The 17578-nt window shown below is 43.1% G+C and overlaps 1 protein-coding gene across 1 annotated transcript; it reads left to right on the top strand.

Moving 5' to 3' along the window:
- The first annotated feature begins 6875 nt into the window (after positions 1-6875).
- Positions 6876-16908, top strand: LOC142398507 (uncharacterized). The gene is made up of 3 exons (XM_075482543.1): positions 6876-7096; positions 14142-14468; positions 15159-16908. Exons 1-3 carry the CDS (start codon positions 6925-6927, stop codon positions 16424-16426), a joined length of 1767 nt encoding a protein of 588 aa, XP_075338658.1. The 5' UTR covers positions 6876-6924; the 3' UTR covers positions 16427-16908.
- Positions 16909-17578: the final 670 nt, after the last annotated feature.

Genomic DNA, 17578 nt, shown 5'->3' with positions numbered 1-17578 from the left:
CATCTGTGATATGTTCAGAGAATATAAAGCCAGCAGAGCTCCTAGATCCAAGGACTCAGGTCAGCCGGTCCAGTCCAGAGTCCAGACTAAACATGGAGAAGCAGCATTTAGCTGTTATGCTGCCAACAAGTGGAACAAACTGCCAGTGGAGATTAAACTTTCACCAAATGGAGACATTTTTAAATCCAGGTTAAAAACATTTCTTTTCTCATGTGTCTAAGCATGAAATATCTTTTAACTTATCTAGACTGTTGCCTGTTTTTAAATTCATTTAAATGATTTTATTTGTTTCTCTTTATATTCTTTTATGTATTTTTAATGCTTCTTGCACTCCCTGCTGCAATGCTTTTATTTTATGTAAAGCACTTTGAACTGTTTGTACATGAAATGTGCTATATAAATAAATTTGATTTGATTTGATAAGTAGCAGTTTGTTGCGTCATATGAGAACCCACACAGGTGAAAGGCCGTATCCTTGCAAAATATTTGAGAAGCGTTTCAGTCGACAGCATGGTCTTTTGTTCCATATGAGAACTCACACAGGTTTAAAGCCATTTTCTTGCAAAGTGTGTGAAAAAAATTTTCAGTCACAGTAAAAGTTTGGTTGATCATCTTAGAATACAAACAGGTGAGAAGCCATATTTTTTCAACATGTAAGATGAGTTTTAGTCAACATTACGGTCTGTGGTGTAATGATGACTCACACAAGTAAGAAGCCATAATCTTGTCAAACATGGGGAAAGATCTTGCCTAAATACCCACTTGTTGCATCACGTGAGAACTCACACAGTTGAGAAGTTGTATTCTCCACCGGCCGATGGGGAGCGCTCCTCCGCGCCGGGCCGCTCACCGCTCTCCTCTCCCGGGCCAGCCGCCTGAAATAAGTTGAGAAAACACTTCTTTTCTGTCCATGAGCGAAGTGGTGAACCCATCCACGTGGTGAACATGTGGAGCCTGCCGGGGGACCGAGGCTCGCCTTCATCTCAGCGGGACCTCGCGCTGCTGTCGCCGCGGTCACCTGTCTGCTGGTGGCCGGGATGCTCGTGCTCACTGGCGGACACCAGAAGGAGCTGCTGGCTGCAGGGGGTAAGGATGTTTTCTCAACTTATTTCAGGCGGCTGGCCCGGGAGAGGAGAGCGGTGAGCGGCCAGGCGCGGAGGAGCGCTCCCCCTCGGCCGGTGGAGCAGCTCACACAGGCTGACCTGTTCGTGGCTGTGAAAACCACCGGGAGGTATCACCGGCAGAGACTGGAGCTGCTGCTGCACACCTGGGTCTCCAGAAACGCACCACAGGTGAGTCAGGCTGGAGACTCTGCACTGAAAACAAATGAATCCTTAATTCATAGGGAATAGTAGCCTGGGAATTCCCATGCTGCTTTGCGCGCAATTTCATTCACACTGCAAAGGCAGCCTGGAAACCACCGCCCTCATTTTTGCCTGAGTTAGGGAACCAATCACAGAACGGGAGGGGGGGGGCAGCAAGACAATGACGATGTCTATGCGTGACACCGAAGCTTGTAGAGTGTTAATCCAACATGGCAGCGGACACAACGTTACCGTTCGATGCAGCCTTAGAAAGTGTTTTAAGTAGCTCAGAACGCAAGTTTACTTTTAAAAAAGAGCAACGTTTGGCGTTGAAAGATTTCATTGCCAAGAAGGATGTATTTCCTCGTCGAATTTCTGTCGCTCTACATTCGTCATCTGGTACAAGTGATGCAACTGGCTATGAATCGAGCGCAAAGCAGCATGGGAAGAACCAGACGCCATTTGATAGACATTCGTAGCGCCCAATAAACGGCTCTAGGCATTCGTAAACCACGCCTCAAATACGAGAAAATGCACACCTAGTTCCCAGACCACCATCTCATCGAGATGTGGACGCGTCAGCCAGGCTAAGGGAATAGATAGATAGATACTTTATTGATCCCAAAGGAAATTCAAGCATCCAGTAGCAAGACATAATAAAGCAATAAAAATGTTTATACAATTATAAACAATCTAAGAATTTAAAAAAACAGTTTAAAAATACACTCTACAGAATTGTACCTTAAGGGGTACCATGGCTTGTCACTGGGGCAGTACCCTCTGAAGGTATAGTTTTGTACCCTTATACTGAAGTAGCCTAACACAGACTGTCTATTGTACCCCAGCATGTAGAAAAAAAGGTACATATATGTACCTTTTACCACTTGAGCACATATATGTACCTTTTGGACCCTCAAAACAAAAGGGTAAACAGTCCACGCAGCCGGAGGCTTCTCATGAGCGGGGCGGGGCGTGTCTAGCAACAGCTTATTTGCATAAAAGTGACAGAGCCCTTTAAACGGCTCAATTTGGGAGAGACTGAAACTGGCAAGAATAGAGCTGGTGAAATCTCTTTATGTGAGAGTGATTTTGTGCAAAGAACTTCATGAACATGTTTTGTATAGCCCATAGACCAATTCTAACTTGTTTAAAAAGAGGTCAAATATGTCACCTTTAATGTAAATTAAAGGGTTTTTTTCAGGATACATTTGGGTTTAAACATACAGTTTATAGTTTGGTCTTTTGTTTCACATGTGACTATATTTATTGATATAAAATAAAAAAAATGTATCCATCACAAGATGTTTGTCTGTTTTTATTAAACTTAACTTTCAATAAATCATATACTGCACAGGATTTGATGATTGTGATCCTGTGTCCAGGGCCTCGGTTCAGCTCGAAGAAGAGTCAGGAAGCCACCTCCATGTGGGCCTACCACTCGCGGTGAGAAATTTCAAGGTCGGTTTAGTGTGAGCTGGTTGGCAGGCGAAGTCGGGGGGCCTGGGGCCTGGCGTTGCAAACTTGCTGTAGGAACGTGGAATGTCACTTCGCTGGTGAGGAAATAGCCTGAGGTGGAGCGGTACCAACTTGACAGAGGTGGAAAGAGTACTGAAAAATTGTAATTAAGTAAAAGTATCTTTACTTTGCCTAAATTCTACTCAGAGTAAAAGTAAAATTACCCATATCAAAATTTACTTGAGTAAAAGTACAAAATTACTTCATTTAAAATGTAATTTGAGTATAAGTAACTTAATTACTTTCAGTTTCTTAATGCAAAAAAGGATGAGTCATGAATCAAATTCAGTACAAGTTGTTTTAATCTATTTCGAGGTGTATTAAAGTGCACATCCACACTTGCAAAAGATCAACTGGGCTCAGGAACATACTTCCTCACAAGGACAGTCACAACTTGTACCATAATTAAGGACAACCCTGAACATCCTCTCCATGAGACTGTTATCGGAAAACAGAGTCTCTTCAGTCAAAGGCTTCTTCAGTTTGGATGCAAAACGGACCGCTACAGGAAATCATTCCTGCCTACAGCCATCAGCATCTATCATAACTCCTTGATTTAATTGAGTTACATCAACATTCAATTTCCCTCTGGGATAAATAAAGTTTTTTTAATTGAATTGAATTGAATAAAGTGCAAACAATTTTCAGTCCTATTGTCCAATGGACAACACTATGATAAGAATAAAGAAATTTAAACTACAATCAAAGTATTAAAAAAACAAAAATGCACACAAAATTAAGTGCCCACAGGATACCACAAATCAAACTAAAATGCCACAGGATCCCACTATTCACAATAAAATGCCACAGGATCCTAACCTGACTCACGTCATCTGGCTGCGTTCACCAACTACACGCGGGGGCGTTCCCTTTCCTGCGAATACCAGAGGGCGGGAGTCAGGTAAACAGGATCCCACATCTCAAAATAAAACAAAATGCCCACAGGATCCCACAAATCTGCCAATAATCTACAACTTTAGACCGGAAAAGCTCTTGTTCAATTTCAGCAGCAGCTGATTTTCGAAGTTCTTTGCTGTGAAGAGCAACCCGGCTGAACTAAAAAGCCTCTCACAGGCAGCTGAGGCTGGAAGGCCTGTGTTGAGTTTCAGAGACAGCTTCTTAATGTTTGGGAAGGAGTTCGGCAGGTCCATGCTCTCCGACACACAGGCAAGGTACCCCTCCAATTCCCCAGAACCCTCTGACCTGCGGGACTTCATTGTGGAATAACAATAAAAATGTTTATGTTTTGATAAAATGCCGAGATCCAAATATCCAAATACTGACGTCAGAGCCCAGTCCACTGACTCAGTAGCCAACAACGCGCTGGGGCAGCCTTCAAAACAAAGCCCAAACGTAGCCCGTATTACATTACTGTTGATTGACATTTAACAACATAATACTTTACTGCACTACTACTAAACAGTTAGATTTCGCGCATACCTTTGACGAAGTGGTCACCGCAGACACGAGCATTTGCAGATTCAGCTCTTCCAGTCTGTAAACGTAGGTTAGCTATCCACTTTTTGGGGCGTTGTTCTGTGAGTTTTTTCCATTTCTCACCTCTATGGGCGATTACCTTAGGTACTCGAAAGTAACCCTTTCCCTTCTCTCGGTTAGACCGATTGCAACATCCAAAAACGGCACAAAACTGAGGTATTTTGGGCAAAAAAGTGGCAGACAAAACACAGGGTTTTCAATGGGAGCCAGCTCCACTTGCCCACCACTTAGGTTCGCGCGCTTAGAAAATACAGAAGTGACGTCAAGTGAAACCCAGCTATTGACTTTCAGTTCCGGGACAGATGTTTAAATTTCCACCCGCATTTAATTTTTCACCATAAATATTTGTTTTACTCAGTAACGTGAGGGGTTTCAAATGTAGCGAAGTAAAAGTACTTGGGTCAAAATGTACTCGAGTAAAAGTTAAAATTACACATTTCAAAAACTACTCAGAAAATTACAAATTACTCATAAAAAGTACTCAATTACAGTAACCTGAGTAAATGTAATTCGTTACTTTCCACCCCTGCAACTTGATCTAGTTGGGCTCACCTCCACACAAGAGTGTTGGCCCAGGAACCAGACTCCTGGAGAAGGACTGGACTCTCAAACTCTTGATTTGACCATGAAGAGAGGGGTCGAGCAGGTGTAGGGATACTCAAAAGTCCTCCAAGCACCTCCATGCTGGAGTTTTCCCCTTTGAGCGAGAGAGTCACCTCACTGCGGCTGAAAGTCATAGGAGGGAAGGTTCAGACTCTTGTTTGTGTGTATGCACCAAGCAACTCAGATTACCCAGCATTCTTGGAGTTTCATTTGAAGTGGTGTCTTGTTTTTGGACTTCTGTGCTAGCCATGTATTGTCCGTCATAAATACCACGTTTAGGCACAAGGTGGCTCATAAGTGTACTTGGTACCAGGCCACCTTAAGCCGAAGGTCGATGATCAGCTGTAGTCTTAGTCGTGTCATCAGACCTGCAGCCGTTTATCTTGGACACTCGGGTGACGAGACAGGCAAAGCTGTCAATTGATCACCACCTGGTGGTGAGTTGCATCCGTTGTGGGGGTGGGGACTGCTGGTCAAATCTGATAAGCCCAAATGGATAGTGAGGGTGAACTGGGAACGTCTGGTGGACACCCATGTCTGCAAGGTCTTTAATTCGCACTTCTGTTAGAATTTTTCTCACATATTGGGGGACATGGAATCTGAATGGACCATGTTCAGGACCTCCGTTGCGGATGTGGCTTCAAAGAGTTGTGGCCTGAAGGTTGTTGGTGCTTGTTGTAAAAAAAACTTGTTAAAAGCCTCGTAAAATGTGAATGTGTGCTTATAACAAAAACACTACCTCCTTATGAAGTCTAACGTGGCACTCTGTTACAGGACCTTCCATCATTAAAGGCTTCAGGTGTCGGGATCTGTGGTTTCTACGTGTTGGTTCTTCCCAAACCCATATCTACATTTTATAGGGTTTGCTGCTGCTTCGGGGCAGTCTCATAAATATATTGAAAAGTCTGACCCTTTTGTGGAACCTCAAGAAAAATACGTTAGAAATAATTTTAAGCCGCTGGTAACATAGTAGAGGAAATGATTACTTCAACTTATTTCCACTGAAGGTGGCTCTACAAACTATTGAATCATGGGGTTCACTTAGTTTTTCACACACTACTTCTGCATTTTTGCCTCATTTTTCAGACCTGATAAGGACCAGATGACATGTATCCTGATATGTAAAACCTCAGAATTGACGGATGATGTTTTTCACATGACTGTGTATTTCCTCGCTGCAGTAACATTTTATCTTGTGTCCCTTTGTGTTTTTAGACCTCTCACAGCAACATGTCATTGCAGAGGAGAACATTCTTTCTGACCAGTAGCTCTGTAACCAGGAGGGGAACTCCTGCCATAATGCCTATTTCTAACCTCTGCCAACCTGTTGTGAAACCTGCTGTACTTAGGCACAGTCTAATATTCTGAAAATATGCTCTTACTAAGCCTTTCAGATGAGAGGCGAAACATCTTCAAGATCCAAGAAGAAGAAGTCCAGATGCCCTTATTCAAGCTCTTATAATATTTGAAATTAGATAAAAAAATCATTAGTGTTAAATCTCTTTGGGGTTTTTTAGCCAATTTCTTGATTCATGAATATAAACGTTTTAACAATCAACCTTCACTGCAGGTCTTCATGAGAAAATGATCAATATATTACTGTTTTCTGAAATCAATGAAAAACATATATGTTGATGCCAATTCTTAGTTCTTATTTTTATTTTTTGTTCTGTTTTTCATTATTCTTTAAGTTTGCTTACATTGTTCATATGCATTTTTCTTTTAATTGTTTATTTTTCTTTGGAGATTATTTGCAACAGTGTTATATAATTTATGGTTGTCATTATTTGCATTTCAATTATAAAAAAAATAAAAATAAAAATAAAGAAAGTTCAAGACTAATAATATAAAGATGAACAGTTCTCTTCTTCCGGACATTTACAGTGTGACACCCGCCGGAAGTAAACAACGAACCGGCGCCAGCAGCGTTTTCTGTCCTCGTGTCGGACTCAGCGGGAGGACGGTCGGGTTGTCTGAGCTGAATATCTGAGTGTGAGCAGCAACAATGTCTTCAGTTCAGCATCTGAGAGAGTTTATCAGCCAGCGACTAACTGCTGCTGCTGAAGAAATATTCTCAGAGTTTGAGAAAACCATCGTCCAGTACGAGGAGGAGATCGACCGTCAGCGCGGACTGCTGGATATCAGCTGGAAACCCGGAATAAAGCTCCACACAGCAGGTGAGGAACACTGTGATGGGCTGAGTGAGTTAAAACCTGAATGTTATTAATAAAAGTCCTAATCAGAGCTCTGCGTTACATTTATTTCAGGCTCACAGAGGAAAGTTACGGTGCAGCAGACACGTGACTAAAACAGTCTTTAAAAGATGTCTTGCGTCGACCAAAATGAAACATTAAAGTTAAAGGGACAGTTCGCCTCTTTAAAGGGACAGTTCGCCTCTTTAAAGGGATAGTTCGCCTCTTCTGACATGAAGCTGTGTAACGTCTAATATCAGCAACATCATTTCTGAACATCTTCTTACCCCCTGCTGCGTCCTGTGAGCAGAGTTCCAGCCTCGTTTTGGTGTTGATGAAGGTAGTCCGGCTAGTTGGCTGGGGTTTAAAAAATAAAGCGTTTTGCTTCTCAGAACAATATGCGTTCAACAGAGTAATACATTTGCATCACAAAATGGTTCTCCAGGAAAAAGTCAGACCTCACAATCGCTTGGCGCTATTTTTTGCCTCCCTTGATATCAATGCGTCCAGCCACATAGCGATAGCCACACCTGTTACGCTTTATTTTTTAAACCCCAGCCAACTAGCCGGACTACCTTCATCAACACCAAAACGAGGCTGGAACTCTGCTCACAGGACGCAGCAGGGGGTAAGTCAATGGGCCTCATGCAAGAACATTTTCGTATTTTTATTCTAAATTTCTCTCACTTTTTTCGTAAGAAGGTCTCGTACGAACACGCCACGTCAGATTCAACAAACGCTCTTAACTTCGGAAAAAGTGTGTAAACGACCTGCGTAAATGATGACATCAAGGCGCAAAAAGAACAACTTTAGGGGCTCTGAGATTGAAGTTCTGCTTCCAGAGATCCAGAAAGGAAAATCTGTCATTTTTAGCAGTGTCAGCAGTGGAATTACGGGACCTGCTAAAGCCAAGAAATGGGAAGCAATTACGAGTGCTGTTAAAGGTCCTATGACATGAAAATAAATGGAGGCTTTTATGTATTTTTATAGGCTTTAGTGGTCCCCTAATACTGTATCTGAGTTTTTTTCCCCAAAATTCTGCCTTGGTGCAGAATTACAGCCAGTCCCAAAAATGAGCTTTCCTTAGGATCCCCAGAATGAGCTGTTTAGTGGGGGTGTGGCCTTACTTACGCCCGTGGTACCATGCGCAAATGTTTTGTGAATCGCTATGGCACGTAGATGGGACGGCAGCCCTATGGCGTAAAACTAGCGAAACCTGTTGAAATGAGCTTACTTTGACAATATGACGAACTAGTTACTGAACAACTCTCCTAACACAGTCAAACATCAAGCAAGTGCTACACAAGACACAGCAAAAAAGGCGTGCGTGAAGGGGAAAGCAGAAGTGAGGATTTTGACATTCTCATCTGATTGCTCTGGCTTGCAAAGATGCACGTAGCGCTAGTCATTTCAATCAGGGGAAAGGCAGATATCGTGCGCACCATAACACCAACAGCAGGACGGCTATCAAAACAACAAATAAGTACACAACACTCGCGTTACAGTAAATGAGGTGTCCACTCGCATACCTCATGCTATTTACCGTTACATGACCGAGCTATTAGCTGCAGAGCTAACGACACAGACAGACTGACTGTTTTGACTCTGGAACCATGAATGAATCATTATCCTGATGAAATGCACTGAATTTGCGGATTCATTCTTCTTCAGGAAGCTTGAGGTCGGGGGTTTTGGTCTAAAATGAGCGAGCTAACCATCTCATGGGCATGCAAACACCTCCAACAGCCCAGTTGGCAGAGATAAGAGCTTGCAGATGCTATTAGCTGCATAGCTAACCGTTAGCTAACGTTAGCTGCTAACGATACAAACCCTTTCCTGTGGTAACAAGCTTTGTAACTATACTGTACATACAGGAAAGCAACACAATAATAGAGCGTTAAATTACTTACTCGGGAATGAGATCCTTCCCCAAGTGAGAGACGAATGAAGCAGGAGATTGACAGACGGATCGGTGCGGCGTCTGCAGTGATGCGGGCTCTGCACCGGCCCGTCGTGGTGAAGAAGGAGCTGAGCCAGAAGGCCAAGCTCTCGATTTACCGGTCAGTCTATGTTCCTACCCTCACCTATGGTCACGAGCTGTTGGTAGTGACCGAGAGAATGAGATCGCGAATACAAGCGGCCAAATGAGTTTCCTCCGCAGGGTGTCTGGGCTCTCCCTTGGGCTCGGTATTGGCCCAAGTTCTGGAAACATTCGTCGGTGAAATATTTGGCGCACACACAAATCTCTTCAGTTCTGTCGTCACTTTCCCAGAAAAAAACAAAATCTGTCCACTGGCTCTTTAGAGGTTCTGATGCAGGAGCTCTAAACAGATTTTTTACATCGATATACAGAGCAATGAGCTGGCCAAAGAGCTGTGGGCGGGGAAAGGCAGTTTATTGGCTCTGGGTGGAAACAACCTCCAGGTCATAAGCGGGCACACGTCATAAGTGGCGCCTTTCCCGATCAGGCCATCTGCATGGTCACATTACCAAAGGCGGAGAATAATTTCCAGTGCATGGTTTAGGTCTATCGTCATTTTTAGCCACTGGGGGACCGCAGGCAGGCTAGAGGAACTCATATTAATGTTAAAAAACCTAAAAAGTGAAAATTTCATGCCATGGGACCTTTAATACCATGTCACCGAAATAAAAAAAATAAATGGTTTCATATGAAAATGGCTTAATAAAAAGTCTCGCCCTGGCCAGGCGCTCGATGACTGCAACTAAAGCCGTGCAATCAGTTGTTGCCTCATCATGATGGCTCTTTGATGGGGGGGTCCATGAGGGGGGTCTTCTGGCACCTTCTGGTCTGCCTGGGCTGGTTCAGGTGGAGACCCTCGTTCATGGCAATATTGCGCCATGAACGATGTATGGAGACACACCCACCTGGCCTTCAGCTCAGTGCGCTCCACCACAGCACGGGTGCTTTGATGCGTATATGTGTCTCGTGCTCCAATTATGATTGGCAGTCCAGCCACGGCATGAAAGTCCCTCTTAATTTGTACTTGTTGGACAGCGGTGTATGGGAATCTGATGTACCACGGGTGATAAACTGATGAGAGCTTTGAGGACCAAGGGGAGCGCACGACTCACAGAGGACTGGGACACCCCCGATCTGTCTCCAATCTCCCTCTCAAATGTTCCAGTGGCCAAAAATCCAAGGGTGGAGAGGACCTGGACGTGTGGTGGAATTGGGTTTGATCGGCGTGTTTTTCTCTGGAGTTGTGGCTCTAGCAAGCTGCATATTCGCAGCAGCACAGTCCTTGGGGATCTTAATTGCGATGTCAGCCATTCGTCTGTCTCCGCAGGATATCTACACGGTCTCTTCAAGAGCCTGACGTGCTAAGGCATCCAAAAGTAGAAAGTCAGCCGCTGGTTACGCTTCCCATTGACCTTGTTATATACAGATTCAAATGAACCTTCAATTAGTGCAAAATTTAAGTCAAACAGAATAATGTCAGCATCATTATGGGGTATAATGTATATATTTATTTATGTTTTCTTCAAAGTAATTAAATATACAATCCATTAGTCAAGCAAACTTGATTTGAATAACAGCGGACTATTTTATGAAACTCCTACGACAGGTCTGGATCACTCGTAAATTCTGTTCGTACCTGAAAGAAAATGTAAAATACGAAAAGATTGGTGAATGCGCAAATTCTCTTAAATCACTCGTACGGACGATTTAAGAACAAATCTGTGCGTACGAACGGTTGTTGCATGACGCCCAATGTTCATAAATGATGTTGCTAATATGGGATGTCATACAGCTTCATGTCAAAAGAGGCGAACTATCCCTTTAAACCTGTCGTTATTACAGCTCAGCTTTCTACCATCTGCTTTTGAGGACTGTCTTTGTCAGGTTGTTAATAATTTTCTGTAGGATCACTGTCACGTTTTTTTATGTGGATTTAAACTTCTAAATCTGCTGAGTGTGAGTTTGCTCCTGAGCCTCCTCAGTTTTGAGCTACTGTGCTCCTCCTACGTGCACATTTCTCACGTTGCTGCTCTGAACCAGAGCTTCTGTGAGTCAGCTGGTGTTTCTCCCGGGGAAGGCCTGCCCGTTCAGAGACCTGGTCATTCACCATGGTGACGTCAACCCGCGAGGAATCTGGGTGTGAGCCAGGACGACCAACTGTCGTTCTCGCCAAACATGGCATCAGTGACCCGTTCCTGCCGATTCCTCCTCTCCAACATCCGGAGGATTCGCCCCTTCCTCACCGACAAGGCAGCAGGTGCTCATCCAGGCTCTGGTCATCTCCCGCCTGGACTACTGCAACTCCCTCCTTGCTGGCGCCCCGGCTTCTGCCATCAGACCTCTGGAGCTGGTTCAGAAAGCTGCTGCTCGTCTGGTGTTCAACTTCCCCAAGTTCTCCCACACCACTCCCCTTCTCCGCTCTCTACACTGGCTCCCTGTAGCTGCAGCATCCAGTTTCAGACTCTGGTGCTGGCCTACAGGGCAGTGGAAGGAACAGCTCCTTCATACCTCCAGGCTATGGTCAAGCCCTACACCCCCGCCCCACCACTTCGCTCTGCGGCCTATACCTAACTTACTCATTGCGGGTTCCTTCAGCTGGCAAGTACGACTGAGATCTGAGATGAAGGTATAATGCTTTATTTTAGTCACTCTTTCAGTGATCCTCTCAGCACGGCCTCCCTCCTGCGCTTCCTGCGCCTCTGTCGGCCTGAGCAGCTGAAATCTTTATTATTGTACATTCGTTATTATAAGATATAAGTCAGCTCTACTGGTCTGTCTGGGTAGCCTACATATCTATGGTAAATTATCTAATAACCAACTTTAGTGTGGAAGCGTTTTTTTATTTAATAAATGGTGATTTATAAATTGTGGAAATAATCATCCGCATTGCCACATTCATTGGACAATAATGCTGTAATTATTTAGAAGCCCGTTAGATTCATTCGGTTTGTGAGAATTAAAATAGTGATTTATAAGATAAGCATGCATTGTCATCGAAAGGGTGACTGATCTGAAACACCACATTCGTTGGACAATAATTATTAATACCTAATAATTTGTTATTCAGAAGCCAGTTTGATTCGTGGTTTGTGAGAATATTTTTGGAATCCTGATCACATAATTTCCGCAGTAGCTGGGGCGTGTACAATTGCTTCCCTGGTTTATCTATTTTTAGAGAGAGCGCGCGAAAATGTACAGATGGCTGGTTGGCATGTGTGTCATTGATCTGCGCGGATAGTAATCGCTCTGCATACAGAGCTGCAAGTGGCTTTGATGGGTTAACATTCCATACCCTCGCCTCGTTCACAGCTGGCACATTTAATTGGTCTACGCCAGCACTAATCGCCCGGCATACCAACACCTACCTCTAGTCAGGTGAGAGTGGTTTCGATGGCTTGGATGGCTAGACTATATATGAACACATGTTCACTAAATATTGGCCATGTTTATTTTGCAGTTATTCATAGGATATAAACATTAAACATTAAAACACACACAAGTGCACGAAAGACGCTTAAGAGAAGTGCGAGTTGCTTGGAAATTGGAAGAGGAGATGCAAAACTGCCAACAAATGTTTGTGTAAATAAACCGCTGACTTATAATTTATAATATGTTATAATAACGAATGTACAATAATAAAGATTTCAGCTGCAGGTAGCCTGGCCTAAACGACTGCTCCCTGTGGCCTAAACGGCTCCTCTGTCGGCCTAAACGACCTGCTCCCGTGGATGCTGGTGTACTAATCACTCAGCTGGTGCTGCTCCCCTGAGCTCTCTCCACACCTCTCTCCTGCAGCTGATGCACCACGCCCCCTCAACACTCTAGCACTAGTTATGCTCTTAGCTGTTGGTGGTTTTGGAAGGAAATGCACTTATGATTTCTTGTGACCTGAAGTTCTTTTGCCTACCGATGTGGAACACACTGATTGTAAGTCGCTTTGGATAAAAGCGTCTGCAGAATGACCGTAATGTGATGTAATGTAATGTCAGCTCTGAGGGCTGAAAGTTAACCTGAAGCGCTCCACCTGACGCAGCCTGTCCCCTCTCACTGAGAACAGATAAATGCTGCAGTTAATGGTTTGGTCAGGCAGGGCTTCCACAGGGTGAACCACACTAACACACAGCCATGTTTTTAAACTTACAACAGGGGAGCAGAGCTTGGAAATCTGAGCTGTGACTAATCCACAGGACAAGAATCCCAACTTCTAGAAAATCAATTTCAACACAATGCAAACAATTGGTCCGGCAGCTCAGGCTTGTTCCACTGACTTTGGTTTGCAGTCGCTTAATCCAAGAGAGTTCTGAGGCTGACCACAGAAACTGAGCGGAACCTCCAACAGACTTCATTTCCAAGCACTAAGACAAACAGGACCCTCCGAAGGTTCCTGTTCCCAGTGAAGATATCTTTCACTTGGAACGCAGTTCCAACCGCTGCCTCTTGGATAACGTAACTTTCATAGGCGCCTTCCATTTATTCAACATGCTCAAATATGCGTCATGTTTCAGACCCCCCATTTGTGCATGTTAAGCTAACTGCTTGTTAATACGATAAGTGTTTTATTACTTTGCATGTCTTCCAAAAGAGAAAATAATCCGGATTTTGAGGATGTTACCGTTACACACCAGCTGAGACGCAGGGTAGCAAAACATTATGGGCGTGAAAACGAAACTTAGAAAATCGGCTCGGCGCATGCGCAAAACCACAAAGTAGCAAATCTCGACAAGTAGGAGAAGTCGACAGAACACCGGCTTTGACTCGTTTCATATACCGGAGCATGGTTAGCCCGCAGGTGGTAAAACAAATTACTCGTGTTACCTTGTCTTGCGATTACTGTCGCCCGGCATATCCAAGCGGATGTTCAAAACTTTGCGTTACTGCCGGAGTCATGAACTATTGCGGTATAAGGTATGGCAAAAAAATCTCTACCGTTGGTGAAAAATACCGCATAAGGTATGGTACCGTGCATACCGCCCACCCCTATGTGGTCACATGTGCATTTCTCTATTATCACTTTGCTAATGATGTTTGGTTTTCATTTCATCCCTCCAGAACTCTCGCAACAAGATGTTTGTAAGGAGGAGAACGTTCTAGCAGAGCGGCAGCTCTGTGACCACGAGAGCAACTCCAGTGTGGATCAGGAGGAACCAGAACCTCCACAGATTAAAGAGGAACAGGATGAACTCTGCCCCAGTCAAGGAGAGCAGCTTGTACTGAGTCAAGAGACTGATACCCTAATGCCACTTCAATCCAAACCCGAAGGTGAGGAAAAGTTACAAGAGACTGGAAATGATGTTGACCAGTACGAGGAAGAGATCGACCGTCAGCGCGGACTGCTGGATATCGCCTGGAAACCCCGAATAATCTTACACAGAATAGGTAAGGAACACTGTGATGGGCTGAGTGAGCTCACACAGGAATATGACTCATAGAGGATCCTAATCAGAGCTCTACGTTACATTTATTTCAGGCTCACAGAGGAAAGTTACGGTGCAGCTGCAGTTATTTTTCAGACAGAAATAACATGAATGCATCTGTGTTTAAAAGCAGAAACATTTAGAGTTAAACTCACAGTGTGTTGAAGACACAGGAGAACCTGACTGAGCTAAAACATGGTTGTTAAACTGAAATATAAGTTGTGAGCTGACATCTATTTTTCCTGTTGAAATTTACTGAGGTTTTTCAGGTTTAATTTAATGCTTTTTCATTTGTTTGTCTCTGAAAGCTGACTTTAAACGGGATGAAGCATTAATCAGGCAGAACCTTTTGTGGAACCTCAAGAAGAATAAGTTGGAAATAATTTGAGCAGCTGGTAATATCATACAGGAAATGATTAATAACTTATTGCTACTAAAGGTGGTTCTACAAGCTGTTGAATCATGGGGTTCACTTAGTTTTTCACACACTACTTCTGCATTTTCATCTAATTTTTCAGACCTGATAAGGACCAGATGACATGTATCCTGACATGTAAAACCTCCGAATTGATGGATGATGTTTTTTGTTTGTCACCTGACTGTATTTCCTCTCTGCAGTAATATTTTATCTTGTGTCCCTTTGTATCTTCAGACTTCCCAGAGCAACATGTCATTGCAGAGGAGAACATTCTTTCTGACCAGCAGCTCTGTAACCAGGAGGGGAACTCTAATCTGAACCAGAAGGAACCAAGACAGAAGATGGATTTTCTCATAGTGAATCTTGCTAATGAGGAAAGCGACCCCAAGAATTCAGAACCAAACAGTAATCGGCTCCACTCTCACAACTCTGCTTTGTCAGTGTTAAAAGGGAAAACATCTGAATACACAGATGAGATAAAACCTTACACTTGCAATGCTCTTGGGAAAAGAGTCTCTGACTCATCATTGATGAAGTATCACAAAAGAACCCACGCATCTGAGAAGTTTTATTCTTGCAAAATATGTGGTAAAAGATTTGGATTGAATAACCAGTTGGTGTCGCACCTGGAAGCTCACACAGGTGAGAAGCCATTTTCTTGCAACACATGTGAGAAAAGTTTCAGCCGACATTACAGGATGGTGGTTCACATGAGAACTCACACAGGTGAGAAGCCATTTTCATGCAGAATATGTGCGAAAAGGTTCAGTCATAGTAACAGTTTGGCTTATCATGTGAGAACTCACACAGGTGAGAAGCCATATTCTTGCAACACCTGTGAGAAAATATTCAGCCGAAAAAGTCATTTGTTGTCCCACATGAAAACTCATACAGGTGAGAAGCCATATTCATGCAGAATATGTGCGAAAAGGTTCAGTCATAGTAACAGTTTGGCTTATCATGTGAGAATACACACAGGCGAGAAGCCATATTCTTGCAACACATGTCAGAAAAGATTCACCCAAAAAAGTAATTTGTTGTCCCACATGACAACTCACACAGGTGAGAAGCCATATTCATGCAAAATATGTGAAAAAAGTTTCAGCCGACATGACGGTATGGTGGTTCACATGAGAACTCACACAGGTGAGAAGCCATTTTCTTGTAACACATGTGAGAAAAGTTTCACCCGAAAAAGTCAGTTGCTGTCCCACATGACAACTCACACAGGTGAGAAGCCATATTCATGCAAAATATGTGCGAAAAATTACAGTAGTCGTAACAGTTTGGCTCATCATGTGAGAACTCACACAGACGAGAAGCCATATTCTTGCAACACATGTGATAAAAGATTCACCCAAAAATGTAATTTGCTCACCCACATTAGGACTCACACAGGTGAAAAGCCATTTTCATGCAAAATATGTGAGAAAAGTTTCAGCCAACATGGCGGTATGGCGCTTCACATGAGAACTCACACAGGTGAGAAACTAAATTCTTGAAATTATGTCAGATAAATTTAATTTGGTGCTTTTGGATTTTAATGTGAGACCACACAAAGAGAAGCTTTGTTCTTGCAGAACATTATGGGAAAAGATTTGGGAAATGTTTTGGTTAAATGTTTCAGATTTACGCAGCTGTTAAGACTGTATTTCAATAATGATTAAGTTTGTGTCACATTGAATGAAACTGGTCCAATGAAACCTGAGAATTCTCAGACAATATACTGAAGTATTCTAGCTCCTCCACCTTTAGTATATTGTGGATCATATCTGTGATTATGAAGTAGTTTTCTCATAATTATGGCATGTGGATCCCAATAATACTTTGAAATTTATGTCGTGTTTTAGCTGATACTGAAATGTATTTTCTCAAAATAAACTTTGTTTCAAACATCCAGTGAATAATTTGCTCTTATGTTTCACATGTGACTTTATTAAATTCACAGATTTATCCAGTCACTCGACGTTTATCTTCTTTTATTACACTAAACTTTCAATAAATCACATACTATGCACAGGATTTGGGTATTGTGATCTTATGCACTGAGTTTTTGTTCTTTGTCATAAAAGTTTCTATTTTAGGAGACATTTGATAAGATGTTTCTTTTTCATGATCTATGAAATAACTATGATCTCATGTATTGATTCCAACAATAAATCTTTGCAAAGTTATAATGTCAGATTACCAGATTCACACTGAAGTCTATAGTCATGAACTGTGGTTCTACTGGATGGAGACCTGGGGCCTCATATACAAAGACTTGCGTGGATTTCCTTCTGAAACATGGCATACGCTCAAACCCAAATGCCCTCCAACGCCGGATGTATGAATCTGTGCGCACGCATTAATCCAAGCACATTTCGTTTGTACATCCCAATCAACGTGGAACTGAGCGCATATGTCGGAGCACCCGACTCCTCCCTGTCCACGCCCCTACTTAAATACTCAAATCATATTTAAATGAGCCCTGCACCTGCAATTCCCCTCTGTGTACGGTCAGAAAATAAAGACAAAAGAATGAATAAGACGGGGAAAAAAGAAGAACTTCACGGAAAGCGAGATGTCGGAGCTACTTTCTGAAGTGGAGGCGCAAAAATGTGTTCTTTGGCACGTTGTCCTCCAGCATAAGCAGCAAACTAAGAGGAGTGGGT

This window comes from Odontesthes bonariensis, chromosome 14 (assembly GCF_027942865.1).
Source record: "Odontesthes bonariensis isolate fOdoBon6 chromosome 14, fOdoBon6.hap1, whole genome shotgun sequence".
NCBI lineage: Eukaryota > Metazoa > Chordata > Actinopteri > Atheriniformes > Atherinopsidae > Odontesthes > Odontesthes bonariensis.
Note: the sequence above shows the minus strand (reverse complement) of the source record. Positions and strands in the feature narration are given on the sequence as shown.